This window comes from Magallana gigas, chromosome 5 (assembly GCF_963853765.1).
Source record: "Magallana gigas chromosome 5, xbMagGiga1.1, whole genome shotgun sequence".
Lineage (NCBI taxonomy): Eukaryota > Metazoa > Mollusca > Bivalvia > Ostreida > Ostreidae > Magallana > Magallana gigas.
The window spans coordinates 16,377,372-16,396,855 of record NC_088857.1 but is presented as its reverse complement, the minus strand read 5'-3'; the positions used below and the strand labels follow the sequence as shown (position 1 = coordinate 16,396,855).

General features: G+C 35.2%; 3 protein-coding genes across 3 annotated transcripts in view; 1 reads left to right on the top strand and 2 right to left on the bottom strand.

Moving 5' to 3' along the window:
- Positions 1 to 1,603: 1,603 nt before the first annotated feature.
- On the top strand, positions 1,604 to 2,920 carry LOC117690421 (uncharacterized protein F54H12.2-like). The gene has a single exon (XM_066084393.1). The coding sequence runs from the start codon at positions 1,604 to 1,606 to the stop codon at positions 2,918 to 2,920; it is 1,317 nt and encodes a 438-aa protein (XP_065940465.1).
- Positions 2,921 to 6,809: 3,889 nt separating this feature from the next.
- On the bottom strand, positions 6,810 to 7,172 carry LOC136275402 (uncharacterized). The gene has a single exon (XM_066084390.1). The coding sequence runs from the start codon at positions 7,170 to 7,172 to the stop codon at positions 6,810 to 6,812; it is 363 nt and encodes a 120-aa protein (XP_065940462.1).
- A 2,742-nt stretch (positions 7,173 to 9,914) lies between these two features.
- LOC117690123 (heat shock 70 kDa protein 12B-like) overlaps positions 9,915 to 19,484 on the bottom strand; it is a 29,330-nt gene continuing 19,760 nt past the window's right edge. Inside the window, exons 3-4 of the mRNA XM_066085692.1 lie at positions 11,804 to 11,963; positions 9,915 to 11,668 (exon numbers count right to left, since the gene is read on the bottom strand). Of these exons, the coding sequence (XP_065941764.1) occupies positions 11,013 to 11,668; positions 11,804 to 11,963 (816 nt within the window). The 3' untranslated portion in view covers positions 9,915 to 11,012. The remainder of the gene's footprint in view (positions 11,669 to 11,803; positions 11,964 to 19,484) is intronic.

The window sequence follows — 19,484 nt, the reverse complement described above, 5'->3', positions numbered from 1 at the left end:
AAAGGAAGTGAATTTAAAAATCGGTGGGTGTCCTCTTTTTTGGAAAAAGAAGGCGTACACCAAACTTTTACGGAAAATGAAACAAAAAGTAATTTTGCAGAAAGGAGCATTCAAAATTTGGAAAACAGATTGCAGCGCATGTTTACTCATAATCAATCTTACGAATTTTTGAGTAAGCTACAGGCAGTTACTGATAGCATTAATAACACTCCTTCCCGTCCTTTAGGGGGAATTACTCCTGCATCTGTGACTAAAGAGAATGAAGAGGAGGTTCGTTATAGAGCTTATTTACAAAGGAACAAAAGGCCCGGTGTTGTGTTAAAAAAAATTAAAAACTCTAAAATAGCAGAAAAAAAAAAACCTTATAAATTCAAAGTAGGTGATAAAGTTAGAATATCTCATTTGCGACGAACATTTCAGAGAGAATACGACCAAAAATGGACGGGAGAAATTTTTAAGGTTAGTCGGAGATACCGAAGTCAGGGTTTGCCCGTCTACAAATTAAAAGACTTTGCTGAAGAGCCTATAACTGGTACTTTTTATTCACAGGAACTTCAGAAAGTACGCACAAGTGACAATTCTATCTGGAAAATCGATAAGATTTTAAAAGAAAGAAAAAGAAAAGGAACGGTAGAGATCCTGGTGTCTTGGCATCAATGGCCTGCTAAATTTAACTCTTGGATAAAGAAATCTGACATGCAAAATGTTTAAATAGGAAGGCTGCTTTTTTGTACGTCATTATCTCCAAAAATGAGCATCAGATTGGTTCTAAGATCTACTGATAGTCAACAGATTTATATCGGTAACACTCCTTACGACTTTTTTGTTCATTTACCCAAACCACTGTACCTACAGGGGCACTGGACAGTTTCACTTTTGGAATTCAATTTGTCCACAACATCCACTCAACCAGAATTGTACGTTTGTAGTAATTTATGTCAGGATTCTATAGTGGGGGACAGAGAACTACCTCTCTTGAGATTAGTGAACTGTAAAAAATCGGGAAACATCATTTATAATTACCCATACGAAGTACCTTTGCGATTGGGTGAATTGCAAGACGTGAGAGTGTATATAAGAGACGTCAATAATCAACCCGCTTCATTTTTGAAAGGTATAACTACCGTTACCATACTCTTGAAAAAACGCTTGTTTGAAATACAATGATGGGTTCAACCTACGTATCAGACCCACGTGTGTGGAAAACATTTTATCAAAGGATGTTTGATGGACATTTTCGACCTGGTAAATACAGAGGCAAACAGACAGGAGGGGGATTAGGAGGTATGTTTTCCAAAAAACCTTACATGATATCGGTCAACCCACACATGTTCTCTAAGGAGAGTACAGATCAAGTAGTGGGGAAACAAGTGACACCTATGGCGGCCGTAGAAGAGAGAGCCAAAGCGGAAATAAAAGAGGCCATCAAAGAAAATATTCCTCACGTACCAGAGAAGACTATAAAAACACAGATAAGACAACGTACCGTCAAATCCAAACCAACACTCAAAAAGAAAACACCTCAGAAAGGACTGAAGAGAAAACGAGACACAGGAGACAGTATTTTTAGCGGAGCTGAGAAAAAAGTCAAACATCAATAAGAATGGCTTTCTTAAGTGACAAAATAACAGACATTGGACTTCCAGCAGAATTGGCTCTATTTACCGTTCCACCCAATCAAGTAGCTGTGGATAAAATTTATTTTAGTGAATGCAGACCTGTAAGTTCCTTCGATACGGAGGACGCTCCGATCGAGATATCGGTGCCTGGGCAGGGTAACGAGTACAAAGACTTAAGAAGAAGCCGCCTGTACGTAAAATGTAAGATTGTTAAAACCGACGGTGCAGCCTTGGCATCACAGGAAAAAACGGGGATCATTAATTTGCCACTGCAAACCATGTGGTCTCAGATAGACACTTATATGAACGGAAAACTTGTGTCCCTCAATACTAGCTACTATGCTTGGAAAGCCTACCTAAAACTTCTCCTTTCGAGCGGTAGTGATGTCTCTCAATCCCAGTTACAGTCCCAACTGTACTATCCAGACGACGACGACATGGACAATCCGGACGCATACGGAGGCAACAATGGGGGCCTTAACAATCGCTATGCATTTACTCAAAACAGCCAAATATTCGATTTAGAAGGTCCATTGTACGAAGATATATTTAGAATTGATAAATACTTGATCAATGGGGTGGATTTACACTTGAAACTGTTTAGAAACCCCGCTGCCTTTGTCTTGATGAGCAAAGAAGCCTCCCCTAGCTACAAGTTGCAGTTGCTAGACGTGTCCTTTAAAGCATGCATGATTAAGGTGGACAGTGGAATTTTGATCAACCATGCTGAAATCTTGAAAGACAAGACGGCTAAATACCCCCTGACTAGAACCGAAGTAAAAATGAGCACCTGTACTCAAGGTTCTGGATCGTTTATCTGGCAGAACGTTTGGTCTAACACCTTACCGACCAAAGCCGCATTCTGTTTCATATCTCAAAAAGCTGTCAATGGTCATTACGAGAAGAACCCATTCAACTTCCAGAACCTTGTGGAAGAGATTGCACTTTACGTGAACGGGGAAAGCATGCCTACCCGCCCCATGAAAATCGACGTAGGAACTAATCAAAATTACGTCACACTCTTTGTCAATTTATTTGAAGCGGCAGAAAAATGGAACAAAGATGCAGGATTGGAAATAACAAGAAGTCAGTTTGGCAAAGGATATACCATATACACTTTTAGCCTGGCCCCTAGTGACCTAGGTGAAGAGTATATAAACCTGGTGAGACAAGGAAACGTTCGACTCGAAGTCAAATTTGCTACCAATACAACGGAAACCTTGAACTGTCTGGCCTACGCAGAATTTCCGGCCCTCTTGGAAGTGGACCAATCACGGGACATCAAATACACTAAAGTATGAATTCATCCGACATCCTATGCATTGTTAAGGGACATAAACTGCTTAGGAACTTTGTCAGAGGCGTATTTTCACCAGATACCTTACCACAAAGCGTCCACGTTTACCCTTCGGCCTACGTTTGTAATACGGATCCTTCACATCTCCCGGGGACCCACTGGATTGTTATCTGGATAGATGGCTTTCGAAAAGCGGAATTTTTTGACAGTTTTGGTCGACTACCTGACCATTACGATGTACGAATCAAAAAATTTTTAAATCATAATTCGGAAAAAATGATTTGTAATGAAATTCCAATTCAGAAAAAAAATGCCTTGACATGTGGTTATCATGTACTATTTTATTTACTGATGAAATGTCAAAATTATACAATGAATGACATTGTACATATTCTTAAAATGCAGGATAATCCTGATGTTTTTGTGTATCGAACTATATCTCAACAAATGGACTGCATCTAACCTTTGTACTTACCATATATATGCATACGCTTTGTGAATAAAAATTGATGTAATTTTTTTTATTCTATAAAAATAGTATGTATTCTAACAATAAAATCAGTCTTAACTGAGGAATTAATGAACATGGAAGCTTGGTGGAAAGAGAGATCACTTTTACCCTTTCATTCACCCGCCACAGCTATGATCGTGGGACCCACTATGAGTGGTAAAACTTCTCTTATTTACGAAATATTAAAACATGCCGATGGTATGTTTCAAACGCCACCCGAGCGAATAGTAATTGCATATACCGAATATCAACCTTTGTTCGAAGAAATGGAGAAAAACATCGATAGATTGGTTTTACATCAAGGGCTACCTTCTAAGGAACAGATCGAAGATTGGAGTGAGGGTGTACAACACATTGTTTTGGTGCTAGACGATATGATGATGCAAGTTGCCAAGAGCGAGGAATCTCTCAATTTATTTTGCGTGACGGCACACCATCGTCGAATCAGTGTGTTCATGTTGGCCCAGAATCTATACATGCCCGGAAAGTTTGCCAGAACTATATCTTTAAATTGTCATTATGTCATTCTTTTTCGTAATGTACGCGATTCTAGACAGGTGCTTACTTTTGGATCTCAAGTATTTCCTTTAAAGTTAAAATATTTCAAGGAGGCTTACGACAAGGCCACATCCAGACCGTTTGGATATCTAGTTGTGGACATGAGTCCCAGTACTGAGGACAGTTATAGATTGCGCACGCGCATCTTACCTAACGAAGATACCATTGTCTATCTACCGAAATAAAATCCTTTTCTTTCTTATTTTTAACTATTTTATCGTTATGAACCGAACAGTTAAAACGCATCTGTCCTTTCTGGATCTGTTATACACTACGAGCACGAAACAGCGACGAGCACTGTTGTCGACCATGACACCCTCTCAAATGCAGACTTTGTGTGAGGTGATGTTTAACGTTTACAAGGGGACCATTCCGGTCTCTAAGCAGTACATAAAAACTCTGTATCCGTACAAAAATGTCATAAGTACCCTTGTGAGCAGAACAGTGAACAAGTCTCAACGTAAAAAGCTTTTGTTAAAGCATCAGAGCATCATACCTCGTCTGATCAAACCTGCACTACATCTTTTTCAAAATGGCTCAAGAACTAATACTCGTTCCAAAAGAAAAATACCAAAAACTGATTCAACGGGAGGATCATCCCCCGAAGAGTATAGAGACAATCTTGGAGACGGAGAAGGACGCACTCACTGACAAAGATATTCCCACTCAGATGCACGTTCTCGAAATCTTGGAACACGTTATTCCAATTAAATATCAAAATAAAGCCAAAGGATTTCTTAAATTCTTATCTCAGTACGGCGGTGACGTATTGTCTTGGAAAGACAATGGAAATTTAATTTACAAAGACAGCGTCATCGAAGGCTCGCATATCACCGATTTGCTGAAACATGCGCTGACCCCTTATTCAAAAGGAACTCCTACCGGATATCGACAATTTTATCAAGCATTGATGGACATTCAAACTCCAACATCTTTCATCCACAATAAGGAAATGATGAAACGTTCCGAAGAACAGACCGGTAGTGGATATGTGGTTAAAAAACAAACAAACGGAGCGCCTCCTAACTATCAACCTCCAAAGAAAAAAACAGTGACTAAAACAAACATAAAGTGGCTCAAGTTTTAACAAAGCGTGTACATTAAAAGTTGATAAACCAGACCAATATATTTATCTATTTTCATGTTCTACAACCTTTATCTTTTTTCATGTCCAACAACCTAATATATGAAATGTGTATGAAAATAATTCATTACTGAAAGAAAAGAATAACACTTATAAATTTTACTTTTTCTTTATTAAAGGCCAATGTAGAAAAAAACTAGTGTGAAAAAAAAATCATCGTTTATATATACAATTCCAAAAACGCCATTTGAAACAATAAAATATACATGTTTTTATGTCATTAATGATATTTCAAGCAAAATATTTATATGAAAACTTTAAAAACTAATGAAAAAAGATGACTTTTTATTTAAAAAAAAAACAACAACAAAAATACATTATTATACATCTGTAAGATAAAAATAACTATTTTTTCAATACACTTGAGTAAAAAAAAACTAAAGACATTAAATAAAGTTTATTTTAAAAATCTTTCAACTGAAATTTATTGAATGTATTTATCAAAATTTTTTTTTTTAGTTCATAGAAAATTTTCCATAATGTAGAGACTTATTTTGATCTTTTTACTTACTTAAAAGTATTTTTATGTCATTAATGATATTTCAAGCAAAGTATTTATATGAAACCTTTAAAAAGTAATGAAAAAAGATGATTTTGTATTTAAAAAAACAACAACAAAAATACTATTCTTAACCGAAAAATATCTATGCACCTATTATACCGTCACATTATTGTAAACCCTCCAAAAACTTTCTTATAAATAATTTTTTTTAGCAAAATGTACATCGTTAAATAATTGTTCTTAATTATTTTTTTAATCTATCAAAGTAAAAGGTTACACTTTCATATCGATGTAACAGAAAAACATCTTTTCGAAAAAGTTCGTAAATTGTTTAAAAATATTTTTTAGTCTACACTCACTTTTTATATTCTTCCATCCTCTCTTGAAAAAAAGAGTCAAAGTAAACTTTATATATCAAATCAATACGCGTCAGATTTTACAGTCGAAAAGTTTCACTAAAATAAACATTTTTTTTTATCTAAGTTCAGTTGACCTTTAATAACTTAATTTAATATCGGTAAAAAAAAAAATATTTTTCTGTTGAACTCTTTTCCTAAAATGGGCTCTATCAATGGCATAATTCATCCATTCACCTTTCCTATCTTCGTGTTTCATATCAGGCGCTCACTGGGTCATAACTCTACGTTTTAATGAAATTTCTTTCGTTCCCCAGCTGTCAGCAAAATCGTAACCGTTTCGGGTCACTTCTCTAAAATCTTTAATACAAACTTTCTTATTGTCAAACCAACGATTCTCATTCAAGTCAACGTTTTGGGGTGTTTCTCATCCTTTTTTTTTATTGCATTCTATGCTATCATTTGTACTGCACTTTTTAACAATCCATAATGAAAAGAGATTACGAAAGTTAAAAAGTGTCTTTTAAATACACACTTCTTTCTTATAACTTAATAAAAATTTTAAAAAGTCAATAAAGATAAATTTATTTTAAAAAACTTAAAATAGTTAAATAACAAAGTTATTGAACACTTGAAGTGTTTTTTGAACACAATGACTATCTGTTTTTTCACATTCTGATATGCCATCCAGCCTTTCAGATTTCACATCGTAAACATTGCAAAAAGCCCGTTTGATTCTGATGACTTTCGCAATCCTCGCAGAACTTTTGATTTAGTCTTAAAGTAGATCTCAAATCTTTTCAACATCAGGAATACGTTTTTTCAAATTCCCACTTCTTGAACGTAATAGAGGATCCATATAGGGCCAGACAAAGGACTGGCGGTGGTGGTGGTGCCACCCTCCTGGGCGCTCTTTTGGGGACTAGTGGTGGCGGTGGGTGCCTTTGGTGGTGCTAGCGGCGGCGGTAGTGTCACCCTCCTGGGTGCCCCTTGGTGGGACTGGCGGTGGCGGTAGGTGGGTGCCTTTGGTGGGACTGGCGGCGGCGGCGGTAGTGTCACCCTCCTGGGTGCCCTTGGTGGGACTGGCGGTAGCGGTAGGTGGGTGCCTTTGGTGGGACTGGCGGCGGCGGCGGTAGTGCCACCCTCTTGGGTCTCCTTAGCGGGAACAATAACATTGACCCTCATAAAAAAACTCAGATTTATATGTAACAGTCAAAATGTTTCATTCACTAATTTAAAAAACCAAACAGTACATCGTCTAAGTTCACTTGCCCTTTGATAACTTTGTTATCTTATTCATAATCGGTAACAATATCATTTCTGTCTGTTGAATTCTTCTCCTAAAATGAGCTCTATCGATGGTATATTTCATCCATTCACCTTTCCTATCTTCGTATGGAACTAACAGAGTGTGGACCTTATTGTCAAACTGAACTTTTTTCATTGATAACTTTGTCTGTCTTGCATTCATCGTGTTTCATATCAGGCGTTCACTGGGGCATAACTCTACGTTTTAATAAAATATCTTTAGTTCCCCAGCTGTCAGCAAAATCGTAGCCGTTTCGGGTCACTTCTCTAAAATCTTTAATACAAACTTTCTTATTGTCAAACCAACGACTCTCATTCAATGTCCACGTTTTGGGATTTTTCTCATCTTTTTTCAATGCACTCCAAAACACTCTATAAATTTACTGTTCTAAAAAGTACCCCTCTATATGGCCTCAATAGTAACTTCGTCACCACCTCTATATTCAATCCTCCAATGAAAACACGACCTCTATATTGCTACCTTTTCTAAAAATAGTGATGAAAAATCACCTCTATAATACAACCACTCTAAAACAGCCAATCAGAAACGACCTCTATATTGCTACCTTTTCTAAAAAAAACCCTTTGGAGACCCTAATAATTACGTCATCGCCTATACCTCCACCTCTATATCACGGTATATGCTGCTAGTAACAACTGTATTTTTAAAATTTCAAGATAATTCCTGAATGTCCAAAAACTCTAAATAGTAACCTTGTATCTGCATAAAACAGGGATAACCTCATGTCTTATAAAAAAACTAAATTAAATGTGTATTTAAAAAAGATTTAAACAGGTGTTTTATAAAATGCAAGCCTTCAGTGAATACATAAACATTGTATCACCCAGGGTTGACCTCAACTTCAAAACAAACATCAGTTGCAGACAAAGGTGTTCATTAATCTTCATATGACAGATAGAGATAAGCCTCTAAATTTTCTACAGCGGGCAAGATAATTAATCCCAGGGGGTTAATTGTTCTGCTCTCTCATCCTTTTCTTCTAAATCTACAATAAGATTTTTTTTCAGAAACGATAGAATGGGGTTATTATTTGATTACCTGTTAAAATTAACAGCATTAAGGCAGAAAAAAAAATAAAATAAATAATTTAAAAATAAAATAGTGAAAAAGGATATCTTAATATATATCTTGATTTTAGAATTCAATAAAATTATCATAAATCATTGTGTACGGTATTTTAACCAAAATAAAGTATGAATATTATATTTTAAATCCATACTTCAAAGAATGTACACAATACTACACATCATTCAAAATTGACCTTAACTTCAAAACAAAGTTAATTTGCAGACACAGGCAGTGCAGTAATTAATCTCAATGTGACAGATAGAGAAAAAGCTTAGGATTTTCTTCCTGTGGAAGGTTAATTAATCCCAAAGGACAATTATATTGCACAACCTTCCTAGTATACAATGGTAACATTCTCAGCAGTTATCTCTCTTTGCCCATTCATTCTTATGCATAGTTAAGGAATCTACCCCACCACCCCAGCTCCAAACCAGAAGACATAGAGAACCAAATTTAGCATCAAAATATGTATTTCTACCTACTGAACTACTATACCAAATTTGAACCTGATTGGGCAACCATAAAAAAAGTTATTAGAAAAAAACAGAAAATTTGTGGACGGAAGAGTGACAGACGGACAGACAGAAGGGCAGACAGAGTGATTACTATAGGGCACCCGCAAATCCTTGCGGGGCCCTAATTATCTCTTTATTTCGACGACTTTAATCTTCCTTCTTTCTTGACCAAAAAGAGCTATGTGGCTGATAGGTGCATAATACGTACAACAAACAGAAAAATAATGGACGATTCTACAATTTTACAATGTGCTTGAAATAATCAAATAAAATTCTTGGTATATCAATTAAAATAGATAAATGTAATATATAGAAAAAACATTTGATACAACAACATATCATACAACTTTACACATCAAATTCACAATGTGATGCAAGTTACAAAGGCAAAAAAAAAAAATGTTAAAAATGTGGTACTTATAGGCTCATATAATGGATGATCTTGCAAATCATGGATGCTTTATTGTTCTTGATTGGTTCAATACATGTATATTAATATGAATCATATCAATATTCCATTTAGTCTACTGCATTGCAAACATAACACAATATTTACATTCCATATATGTTTTGCATATAAAGTGTGTGGAGAGCTACTGCAGTTATAACACAGGGTACTGATAGGTTAGATGTCGAGTTTTATTACGAAGTCACAAACGTTGAGCGCTGTAAAATGCAACGTCACAAGCAAAAATCAAAGTACACGCTTATGGCTGTTACAGTGGCTCTTCCATTCATATGAACTTATAAATCACATTTGCAGACAAGGCAAGAAGTTAAAAAAAAATGTAAATACATGTATAAGCATTAAATCCAAATTTTCTTAACGCGCTAACGCGCGTTACTCAATTTGTATGCACATACCGTTGCAGTATTGAGACTATATCTTTTAAAATATAAGGATTCAATGCTTAAGTAAAACAAGGATGTTTACATATAAAGAAAATGTGGTATAAATCGAAATGTTCATTTATGCCTTTACCTTTACACTCAAAGGTTTAGGGAGAAGTCGTTAATTATTAGAGGGTGATATTTACATGAAATTGACATGAAAGCAAGCTAGTATGAAAAAACATTGGTATGACCAATTTTGGTCAATGATATCATAATTTGGTTGGTTCTCGAAATTTTTAAAACAATTTTCAGCTTTTTAAAAAATTAATTGTCTTTCTACTGAAGGTAAATACGATACTAAAAGTGTAGGATTTTGAATGGAATTATAGATAGCATAAGTTATTTAAGTGATCTACCTATGAGCCCCTGCGCCATCAAAATTTGGCAAAATGTTGATACTTTTACATCCGCGCCATAATATTTGGTTTTATTTAGTAAAGGGTTGTTTTTAGCCAAGCGCGCATCATGGAATATGCCAACAGAGCAATTGCTATTCATAACGCCATGTTCACTAAATAACGTTGTTTATTTCTTAAGTACATGCAAACATTGAGCACGTATCTGATTAAGTATTGAATCAGATAATCAAATCATTTGAAAAAAAAATAATTAGGCCTATAATATAGAACTTTGAATATTTCTCTGATATGGATATTTTTTAGTCCGAGCTTTTTGGTCCCAATATTAGCCGCATGTGTTTTGTTCAATCTGATTAAAAAAAACCTGAATATGATATCATTTCCATAATACAATTCAGTGTTTCCTTATCTAAATGACACAATATACAGTATGTGGTTATTGCTTCTTTTTCATCAAATCAATAAGTATTTCCAAATCTATTCCATTATAACTTGCCATAGTATTCTTTTAAATTGGTCTTACATGTAAGAAGGTTCTGAAACTAAAATCATCGATTTTTGTATCTTTAGAAAAACTGTTGGGTTTTGAATCGTAATGTAATTTTCTGTTTTTTTTATTCAATTGTAGTCCATACCTTAACATCATTTATGAAACTTGAGTAGTTTATAAGATTAATGATGAAATTCGGATATGAACATTTATTTAGATAATTATCTTCATTAACTTGTTATGTCAGATATTATTATCAAGCATACTTTTATTTATGAGGGGTTTCCTTGATCCATCTAGTATACAGGGGTAAGAAATATGTGAAGCGGAACAGTTTTAAAACCTTTCTTGTTGGAGAATGATCATCCTTCACAAAAGACCTGGGGGGTTTGATCCCAAATCAGCATCTGACTCGTGTCCAAACAATACGGCTCCTTGTAACACAGCCAACCTTGCTTCCTCTGGAACTATGACCCTCTTATCTGGAAAAGCTTTCATAATGGCATCCAATACAATAGGAGACTCCGAAAATCCGCCTACCATCAGAAGAGTTGATACATCGGAGAGATTGTCTTCTGTCATCAGTTGTTGTATGTGTTCCACAAGCATGTTAACTGGTTCTCTAAACAAGTCTTTAAACAGGTCTGAATCAATTCTAAGAAAGTCTCCCAACCAGGTTATTTTCTTAGAAAGTTGCATTTGCTGGATCACATCCTTTATATTTTCACCTGTTTCTTCCTTAAACAGTGTGTGTATAATGCTCGAAATTCTAATTGTTATTTTTGAGATTGAGTCTGGTTTAACTGTCCCCTTTTTAATTTCCAATCTTCTTTGCATTTCTATATATTCCGTCTTGTGGTCATCTTTAAAGATTTGGAAGCAACTTGCTCCAACTATCTTGATTATCATTCGTTCCAAAGCTTCATTGACTTTGTTGCCTCCCCACGGCCCCCCGGTGGGTATGTGCAATTCATAAAATGTCCCATTTGACTGTTTCTGGTTGATGTTAATACTAGCTGTGGTACCTTTAAAATAAAACCAAAAAACCCACAAAGTTTACATCCTACAAATTAATAAAAACTTATTTATACTTCACATCCTGAACACAATAAAATGTATAATAGCTGAAATCAAACAAGGTACATAAATTCATTATTTACCTCCTAAATTAATGATCATGAACTTGGTTTCTGAGCTAGATGACAGAAAGGACTGAGTGCCAGGGTTACCAATAAATGCGGTTGCAGGTAGGCGCTGACAGTACGTGAGGGCTGCCTCTGGCTCAAGGCATATGGTTAAATATTCTGTCAAGATACCAGCCTTAAAGAAGACAAACACAAAATCGTCAATGTATCTACACATGTTGAATTATAACTAGTATTTGTTTTGTATAAAGTACTGAGTATGATAAGTCCGATTTAAACTAAAAGGGGCATATCGACACAAATTTAGCTCAGCAATTGAACATTTTACTTTTCCATTTTTTATGTCTAAAACAGGTAAGATGGGCATTTCAAATGCTTAACCAAAATCGAATGTCAGGAGTCAAGGAACAAGCAAGATACATGGCTTAATTAAGTATATTTTATTCACAATTATAGCGAAGTACATTGAAGCGTTTATATAATTAATAGGGGTGAACTCCAGAAAGGTTTCTACGTAATGTTTTGACTGACCTTTGTCCAATCAGATCCATAATGTAGATGTAGGCTATGCCTGTCCACTTCTTAAAAGAGAATAGGCGGAGTTAAGACATTGCCGCTCGTGACTTGAATGAGAGAGAGAGAGAGAGAGAGAGAGAGAGAGTTAGAGAGAGAGTTGAGTAAATAATAAGTGTTGCCGATGAAGAAATATCGATATAAAAATTACATGTATATCCTATATTGGTATAACTTTAAAGCGTTTTAAAGAACGAATGTGAAAATTTCTTTGGCCGTCGACAACAGTGTGTCCTTTTATACGAATGACGTAACTAACCAACTTACAGCAAACTACATTGAAGCGTTTAATAGGGGCTTACTCCAGAAAAGTTTCTACGTAATGTTTTGACTGACCTTTGTCCAATCAGATCGTAGCTGGGCGGAGTTGAGACATTATTGTGAACGGCGCGCGGCCAAAGTAATTTTCACAATCGTTCTTTAAAACGCGTTAACGTTATACCAATATAGGATATACATGTAATTTTTATATTCAGATTTTAATTAATTTGTTTGCAAGTAAATAACTAATGATAATTTTTTCATCGGCACCACTTATAATTAACTCAATTCTCTCTCTCTCTCTCTGTCTCTCTCTCTCTCTCTCTCTCTCTCTCTCATTCAAGTCACGAGCGACAATGTCTTAACTCCGCCCAGCTACAATCTGATTGGACAAAGGTCAGTCAAAACATTACGTAGAAACTGTTTTGGAGTTAACCCCTATTAACGCTTCAATGTAGTTTGCTGTAATTTCCTGGCATGGTGTCCGAGAATACGGGCATTGACTATTTTGAAATGCGAACGAATGATAATTTATCATTTAGATGTAGTGAAAAGGAAAGGCATCGCAGGCGAATGCTTAGTGGAAAAATAAAATAATGACAGACAAATTCGTCCTTAGGTAAAGAATGTTTCACACTGAGTAACCATGAAGAAAGTTTTTATACAAAGCAAATTTACAACCTACATTTAATTCCAGGAAGATTCGGTATACTTTGATTAGAGTACTACCGGTAATACTTAAATATTCGTACAGTCTTCGATGTTTGACATTACCTCATCCCATTATCTACATATAGACATCGTTGTTCCCCGGTTAAAGAATTTCAAAACACTTCAAAGTTACATAAATTTATAAGATATACTAGACCTTGATTTGTCACTTTATAACTATTGATAGATAGTTCGCTCATCTGCGTCATCTATGATTTACTCCACTCTCTCTCTCTCTCTCTCTCTCTCTCTCTCTCTCTCAAATTATAGGTCAGGAGCGGTAATGTCTCAATTCCGCCTTCTACGATCTGATTGGACAAAGGTCAGTCAAAACATTACGTAACAACTTTTCTGGAATTAACGCCTATCAAACGCTTCAATGTACTTCGCTGTAACTACAGTTATTGTCGAGATCAAAAAGTTGCCACGGATATTATTCTCCAATATACCACAAACATCATCAGTAAATTATCAAATCAGAAATACTTATTATTATATTATAGCTTCGCACTGATCATGAAAGTATTATGTAATGTACAGTACAATAAATTCAAATGACGTACGTATTGTTGGGATGTAAGCTGGGTTTGCATAGTTAAAAGATAGCCTGTAATTGTTACTTTGAATTGCAGATATGCAGTAAACAAAACTGTTGCAATCAACGATTACATTGTTTCAAATGATATTGACTTTTTAGTCCTTACGGAAACATGGCTTGGAACAGACAATGTCATCTTTTCCGAACTTACACCAGAGAGTTATTGAGTTTTACAAAAACCCAGGAAAGATCACCGAGGTGGTAGACTAGCAGTAATCCACAAAAGACATATAACATGCAACATCAAACCAATTTCTACCGATGTTCATTTCACTCATTTTGAACATTTGGAATGTATGGTTAGTTCATTAAACAAGAGGCCCATGGGCTACATCGCTCACCTGAGCAACACTAGACATAATAAAAATCAACTTTATGACGTCATATCCAAAATATCGGGGCAAAGAATGAGTAAAATTTATCCTGTTTTTAAAAAAAATCAAAATTTTCTCCAGATGTTTTTATGTTGGGCACCTTTTGTAACTGTTACATCAAATATTGACTATTTCTATTTTCAAAATGATCTTAAACAACTGTTCATGAAAATAAAAACCTACATCAATTGGGGCCCCACCGTACACCCGGGGATCATGATTTGAATAAACTGGAATCCACAATACCTGAGGATGCTTCCAAATGTTACAGCTTTTCTGGCCAATTGGTTCTTGAGTAGAAGATTTTTAAAGAATTTTCTCTATATTTTCCTATGTAAAAATTCGACCCCCAATTGTGGCCCCACCGTACCCCCGGGGATCATGATTTGAACAAATTTGAATCTACACTACTTGAAAGATGATTCCATGCAAAATACAGCTTTTCTCAGACTGGCAAATTGATATTTGAGAAGAAGATTTTTTAAAGATACATACACATTTTTAATAATTCTTAATTATCTCCCTTTGAAAGAGGGCGTGGCCCTTAAGTTTAACAAACTTGAATACCCTTCACCTATGGTTGCTTTGTGCCAAGTTTGGTTGAAATTGGCCCAGTGGTTCTTGAGAAGTCGAAAATGTAAAAAGTTTACAGACGGACAGACAGACGGACGCCGGACAAAAAGTGATCAGATAAGCTCACTTGAGCTTTCAGCTCAGGTGAGCTAACAACATTGTACATGTAAGACTCTGTGTAGTTAACCGTCCACCAGCATCTAAAGCTAATGTATTCCGAAACTCTGTGTTTTTTTTAGGAGTGGTCATGTTATTAAGGTCTTCCGTTTCCAACGGAAGACCTTATTGTTTTTCTTAGGTTTCTTTTTCCCTATTATTAAGGTCTTCCGTTTCCAACGGAAGACCTTATTGTTTTCGTTCGGTTTCTTTTTCCCTATTATTATTATTATTATTTTTCTTTTTTTTTCTTACAAATTTTGTGCACGCGATTTCTCAGAAACGGCTCGACCGATTTTCATGAAACTTTCAGATATGATAGATAGTGATCTAAACCTTATAGGTTTTTTATGATATTGATGACGTCACTTCCGTTTTTGAAATTTTGACGTTTTAGCGATTTTTAGAGGGGTGGCTTGTTCCTCTAACTCCTCCTAAACTATAAGAGATATTGAGTTCAAACTTTCATGGAATGGTAGACAACAGATTGTAGATTTGCAATTTTATTTTCATTTTGAACTGGATTGAAAGGCGCCGGAGCTCGCCAGGACCCGAAAATTTAGTTTAAAAAAATGTCGTATTTTTTTCTTGTTTTCTTTGTTTATCTCTTTTCTGAAAAATATTTTGTTAAGACATGTAATGTAAGAAAGGTGAATATTTACAGGACCTTTCATTTGATATCAAGAAAAAGGGGCTGGCCCCTCAAATTAGGGGACCAAAGGGCTTTAAAGTCTTTTATCTGTAGCCCTTTACTGAGAATTTTTTTGTGAAATGTTATAGAAGCAAATATGTTTATCTTACAGTAATGTATCCAAGTAATGTAATGATTTTATCATATATTACGTAATTAAGGGTTTTGAAGGGCCAAAAGTCTAAAATTTTGATCACCCATATCTCAGAAAGAAAAAATATTTTGTAATGCAATACAGAAGAGAAGTTGTTTCAAATGATGTTCCTAACAAAATGCAACCTTCAAAATTTCGTTAAACGGCCCCTAAAAGGAGTTAAGGGACCGGCCCCTAAAACCTTCTTTCTCATATATCTCCAAAACGGTAACGATATTTTAAACACTTGTTGAACAAAATTTGTGTAGAATTAAATGACCTTTTATTTGATACCAAGAAAAAGGGGCTGGCCCCTTAAATTAGGGATCCAAAGGCCTCTAAAGTCTTTAATCTGTAGCCCTTTATTGAGAGATATTTTGTGAAATGATGTAGAAGCAAATGTGTTTATTTTATAGTTATGTATTCAAGCAACGAAATGATGTTATCATGTGTTACGTAATTAAGGGGTTTTAGGGGCCAAAAGTCTAAAATTTTGATCACCCATATCTCAGAAAGGAAAATATTTTGTAATGCAGTACAGACGAAAAATTATTCAAAATGATGTTCTCAGCAAAATGCAACCGTCAAAATTTAGTTAAACGGCCCCTTTTAGGAGTTAAGGGACCGGCCCCTAAAACCTTCTTTCTCATATATCTCCAAAACGGTAACGATATTTTAAACACTTGTTGAACAAAATTTGTGTAGAATTAAATGACCTTTTATTTGATACCAAGAAAAAGGGGCTGGCCCCTTCAATTAGGGGACCAAAGGCCTCTAAAGTCTTTAATCTGTAGCCCTTTACTGAGGGATATTTTGTGAACGGTTATAGAAGCAAATATGTTTATCTTACAGTTATGTATCCAAGCAATGTAATGATTTTATCATGTGTTACATAATAAGGGTTTTTTAGGGGCCAAAATTATAGAATTTTGATCACCAATATCTCAGAAAGGAAAAATATTTTTAAATGCAGTAAAGAAAAGATACTCAGAAAGATGTACTTAATAAGATGCAATTTTCAAAATTTCGTTAAATGGCCCCTATAAGGAGTTAAGGGATCAGCCCCTCAAACGTTCTTTCCCATATATCTCATGAACGGTAACGAATTTCTAAACAGTTGTTGAACAAAATGTGTTGAGATTCAATTGACCTTTTATTTGATATCAAAAAAGGGGCTGGCCCCTAAAATTAGGAAACTAAAGGGCTCTAAAATGTTTCATCTGTAGCTCTTTACTGAGGGAAATTTAATGAAAGGCTATAGAAGCAAATATGTTTATCTTACAGTTCTGTATCCAAGTAATGTAATGATATTTTCATGTGTTATGGAATAAGGATTTTTTAGGGGTCAAGGGTCCATAAACTATGACCAGCTATATCTCAAAAAGGAAAATGTTTTGAAATGCAGTGTAGAAGAAAAGATACTCAAAATGATGTACTTTACAAAATGCAACCTTCAAAATTTGGTTCAGCGGCTCCAATAAGGAGGTAAGGGACTCGCCCCTAAAACTTTTTTTTCTCAGATATCTCAAGAACGGTGACGAATTTCTAAACACTTGTTGAACAAAGCTCTTATCCCTGAAAGAAAATAGTATCCAGCCCTTAGAATGTAGACCCCGTTTTTCTATTCTAAATCATGTTTAGCAATATCAAGATCTAACATATATCTCAAATTCTAAAATCAGACGGAAGACCTCCTCGTTGCTCGCAACGAGATCGTGTCTAGTTATTAAGGTCTTCCGTTTCCAACGGAAGACCTTATTGTTTTCGTACTGTTTCTTATTATTATTTTTTTCCACAAATTTTGTGCACGCGATTTCTCAGAAACTATTCAGCCGATTTTGACAATTTTTTCACAGATGATTGCCAGAGGTCATAATTCTAGACGTTTTTTGAAATTTTGAAATCGTCACTTCCGGTACCGAGTTACGGCGGAATTTCTATCTTTTTACGACCTATTTTGTGCAGAGCTGATCTCAGAAACTATTAAAGATATGAATACGAAATTTTCAGGATAGGTAGTGTATAGTTTGAAGTTGTGCACTATTATATTGTTTTACGCCAGTGGCGCCATTTCTTGGAGCTCGCCTGGGCTCGAAAATTGGGTACAAATTTCTATTCAAAATTTTCATACGTTTTGATCTGTATCTTTTTATGAGTTGATATTTTGTTAAGACATGTATAACAAAAGTAGTAGATAATCATAAGTTCTTTCCAACGAAATCAAGAAAAAGGGGGCTGGCCCCTTTTTTTTGGGGGGGGGGGGGTGGCAAGAAACTCTTAGAGTCTATTACAAATTACATAAAAACGATTAAGATTTCGTAATACATTATAAAAGCAAAGTTGTTATTTGTAGCAATATCTATCTGGAAAACTCATTGCAACACCCATTTATTACGTAATTAAGGATTTGTATACATTATCTGAAAGTGTGTGTGTGTGGGGGGGGGAGGGGGGGGGTAATTCTAAAATTATATCGATTATTCATGGTATGATTAAAAACAGAAATCACAAGGAAGACCTACTCGTTACTCGTAACGAGATCGTATCTAGTTATTATTATTATTATTTTTTTTCTTACCGATTTTGTGCACGCGATTTCTCGGAAACGGCTCAACCGATTTACATCAAATTTTCAGTTCTGATAGGTATTGGTCTGAACCTTGTTGGAAATTTTTTTTGTTGATGACGTCACTTCCTGTCTTGAGATATCGTGGATTTATCAGTTTTTATATGGGTATTTTGTGTGGAGAACTCCTCTTTTACTATTAAAGATATGATTTTGAACTTTTCAGGGCTGATAGACGAAAGACTGAAATAGTGTCTAATGGTCATTAATCATCTTTATCTCAAAGAGCGCCGAAGCTCGCCCGAGCTTGAAAATTAAGATAAAAAAGCGTCATGATTTTTCTTTGTTTTCTTTAAATATCTCTTTTCTTGAAAGCATTTTGTTAAAACATGTATAACAAAAAAACTTAATTAAATCAAGAGCTTTCATTTCAGATCATGAAAAAGGGGCTGGCCCTTCAAATTAGGGGCTGAGGGGGCTCTAAAGTCTTTTAATGATAACTTTTTACCGTGAAATAATTTGTGATGCGTTATAGAAGCAATTATGTTTATTCTTAGGTTATTAACCTAATCATGGCAATCATTTACTCCTATGTTACGTAATTAGGGATTTTAAGGGGCCAGAAGTCCAAAACTTTGATGTTCAATATCTCAAAATAAAGAAACATTTGGATAAGCAATATTGAACAGAAGATGCTCAAAATATTGAGCTTAACAATCTGAAACCATAATTTCCTTGTTATATGGTCCCTAAAAGGAGTTACAGGGTCGGCCCCTAAAACGACCCTCTCCAGATATCTCGAGAACGGTACAAAATTTGTAAACACTTTTTGAACAAAATGTGTTTGAATTGACAAGAGCTTTCATTTGAAATCATAAAAAAGGGGCTGGCCCTTCAAATTAGGGGCTGAGGGGGCTCTAAAGTCTTTGAATGATAACCTTTTACCGTGAAATATTTTTTGATGCGTTATAGAAGCAATTATGTTCATTCTAAGGTTAGTTACCTATACATGGCAATCATTTACTCCTATGTTACGTAATTAGGGATTTTAAGGGGCCAG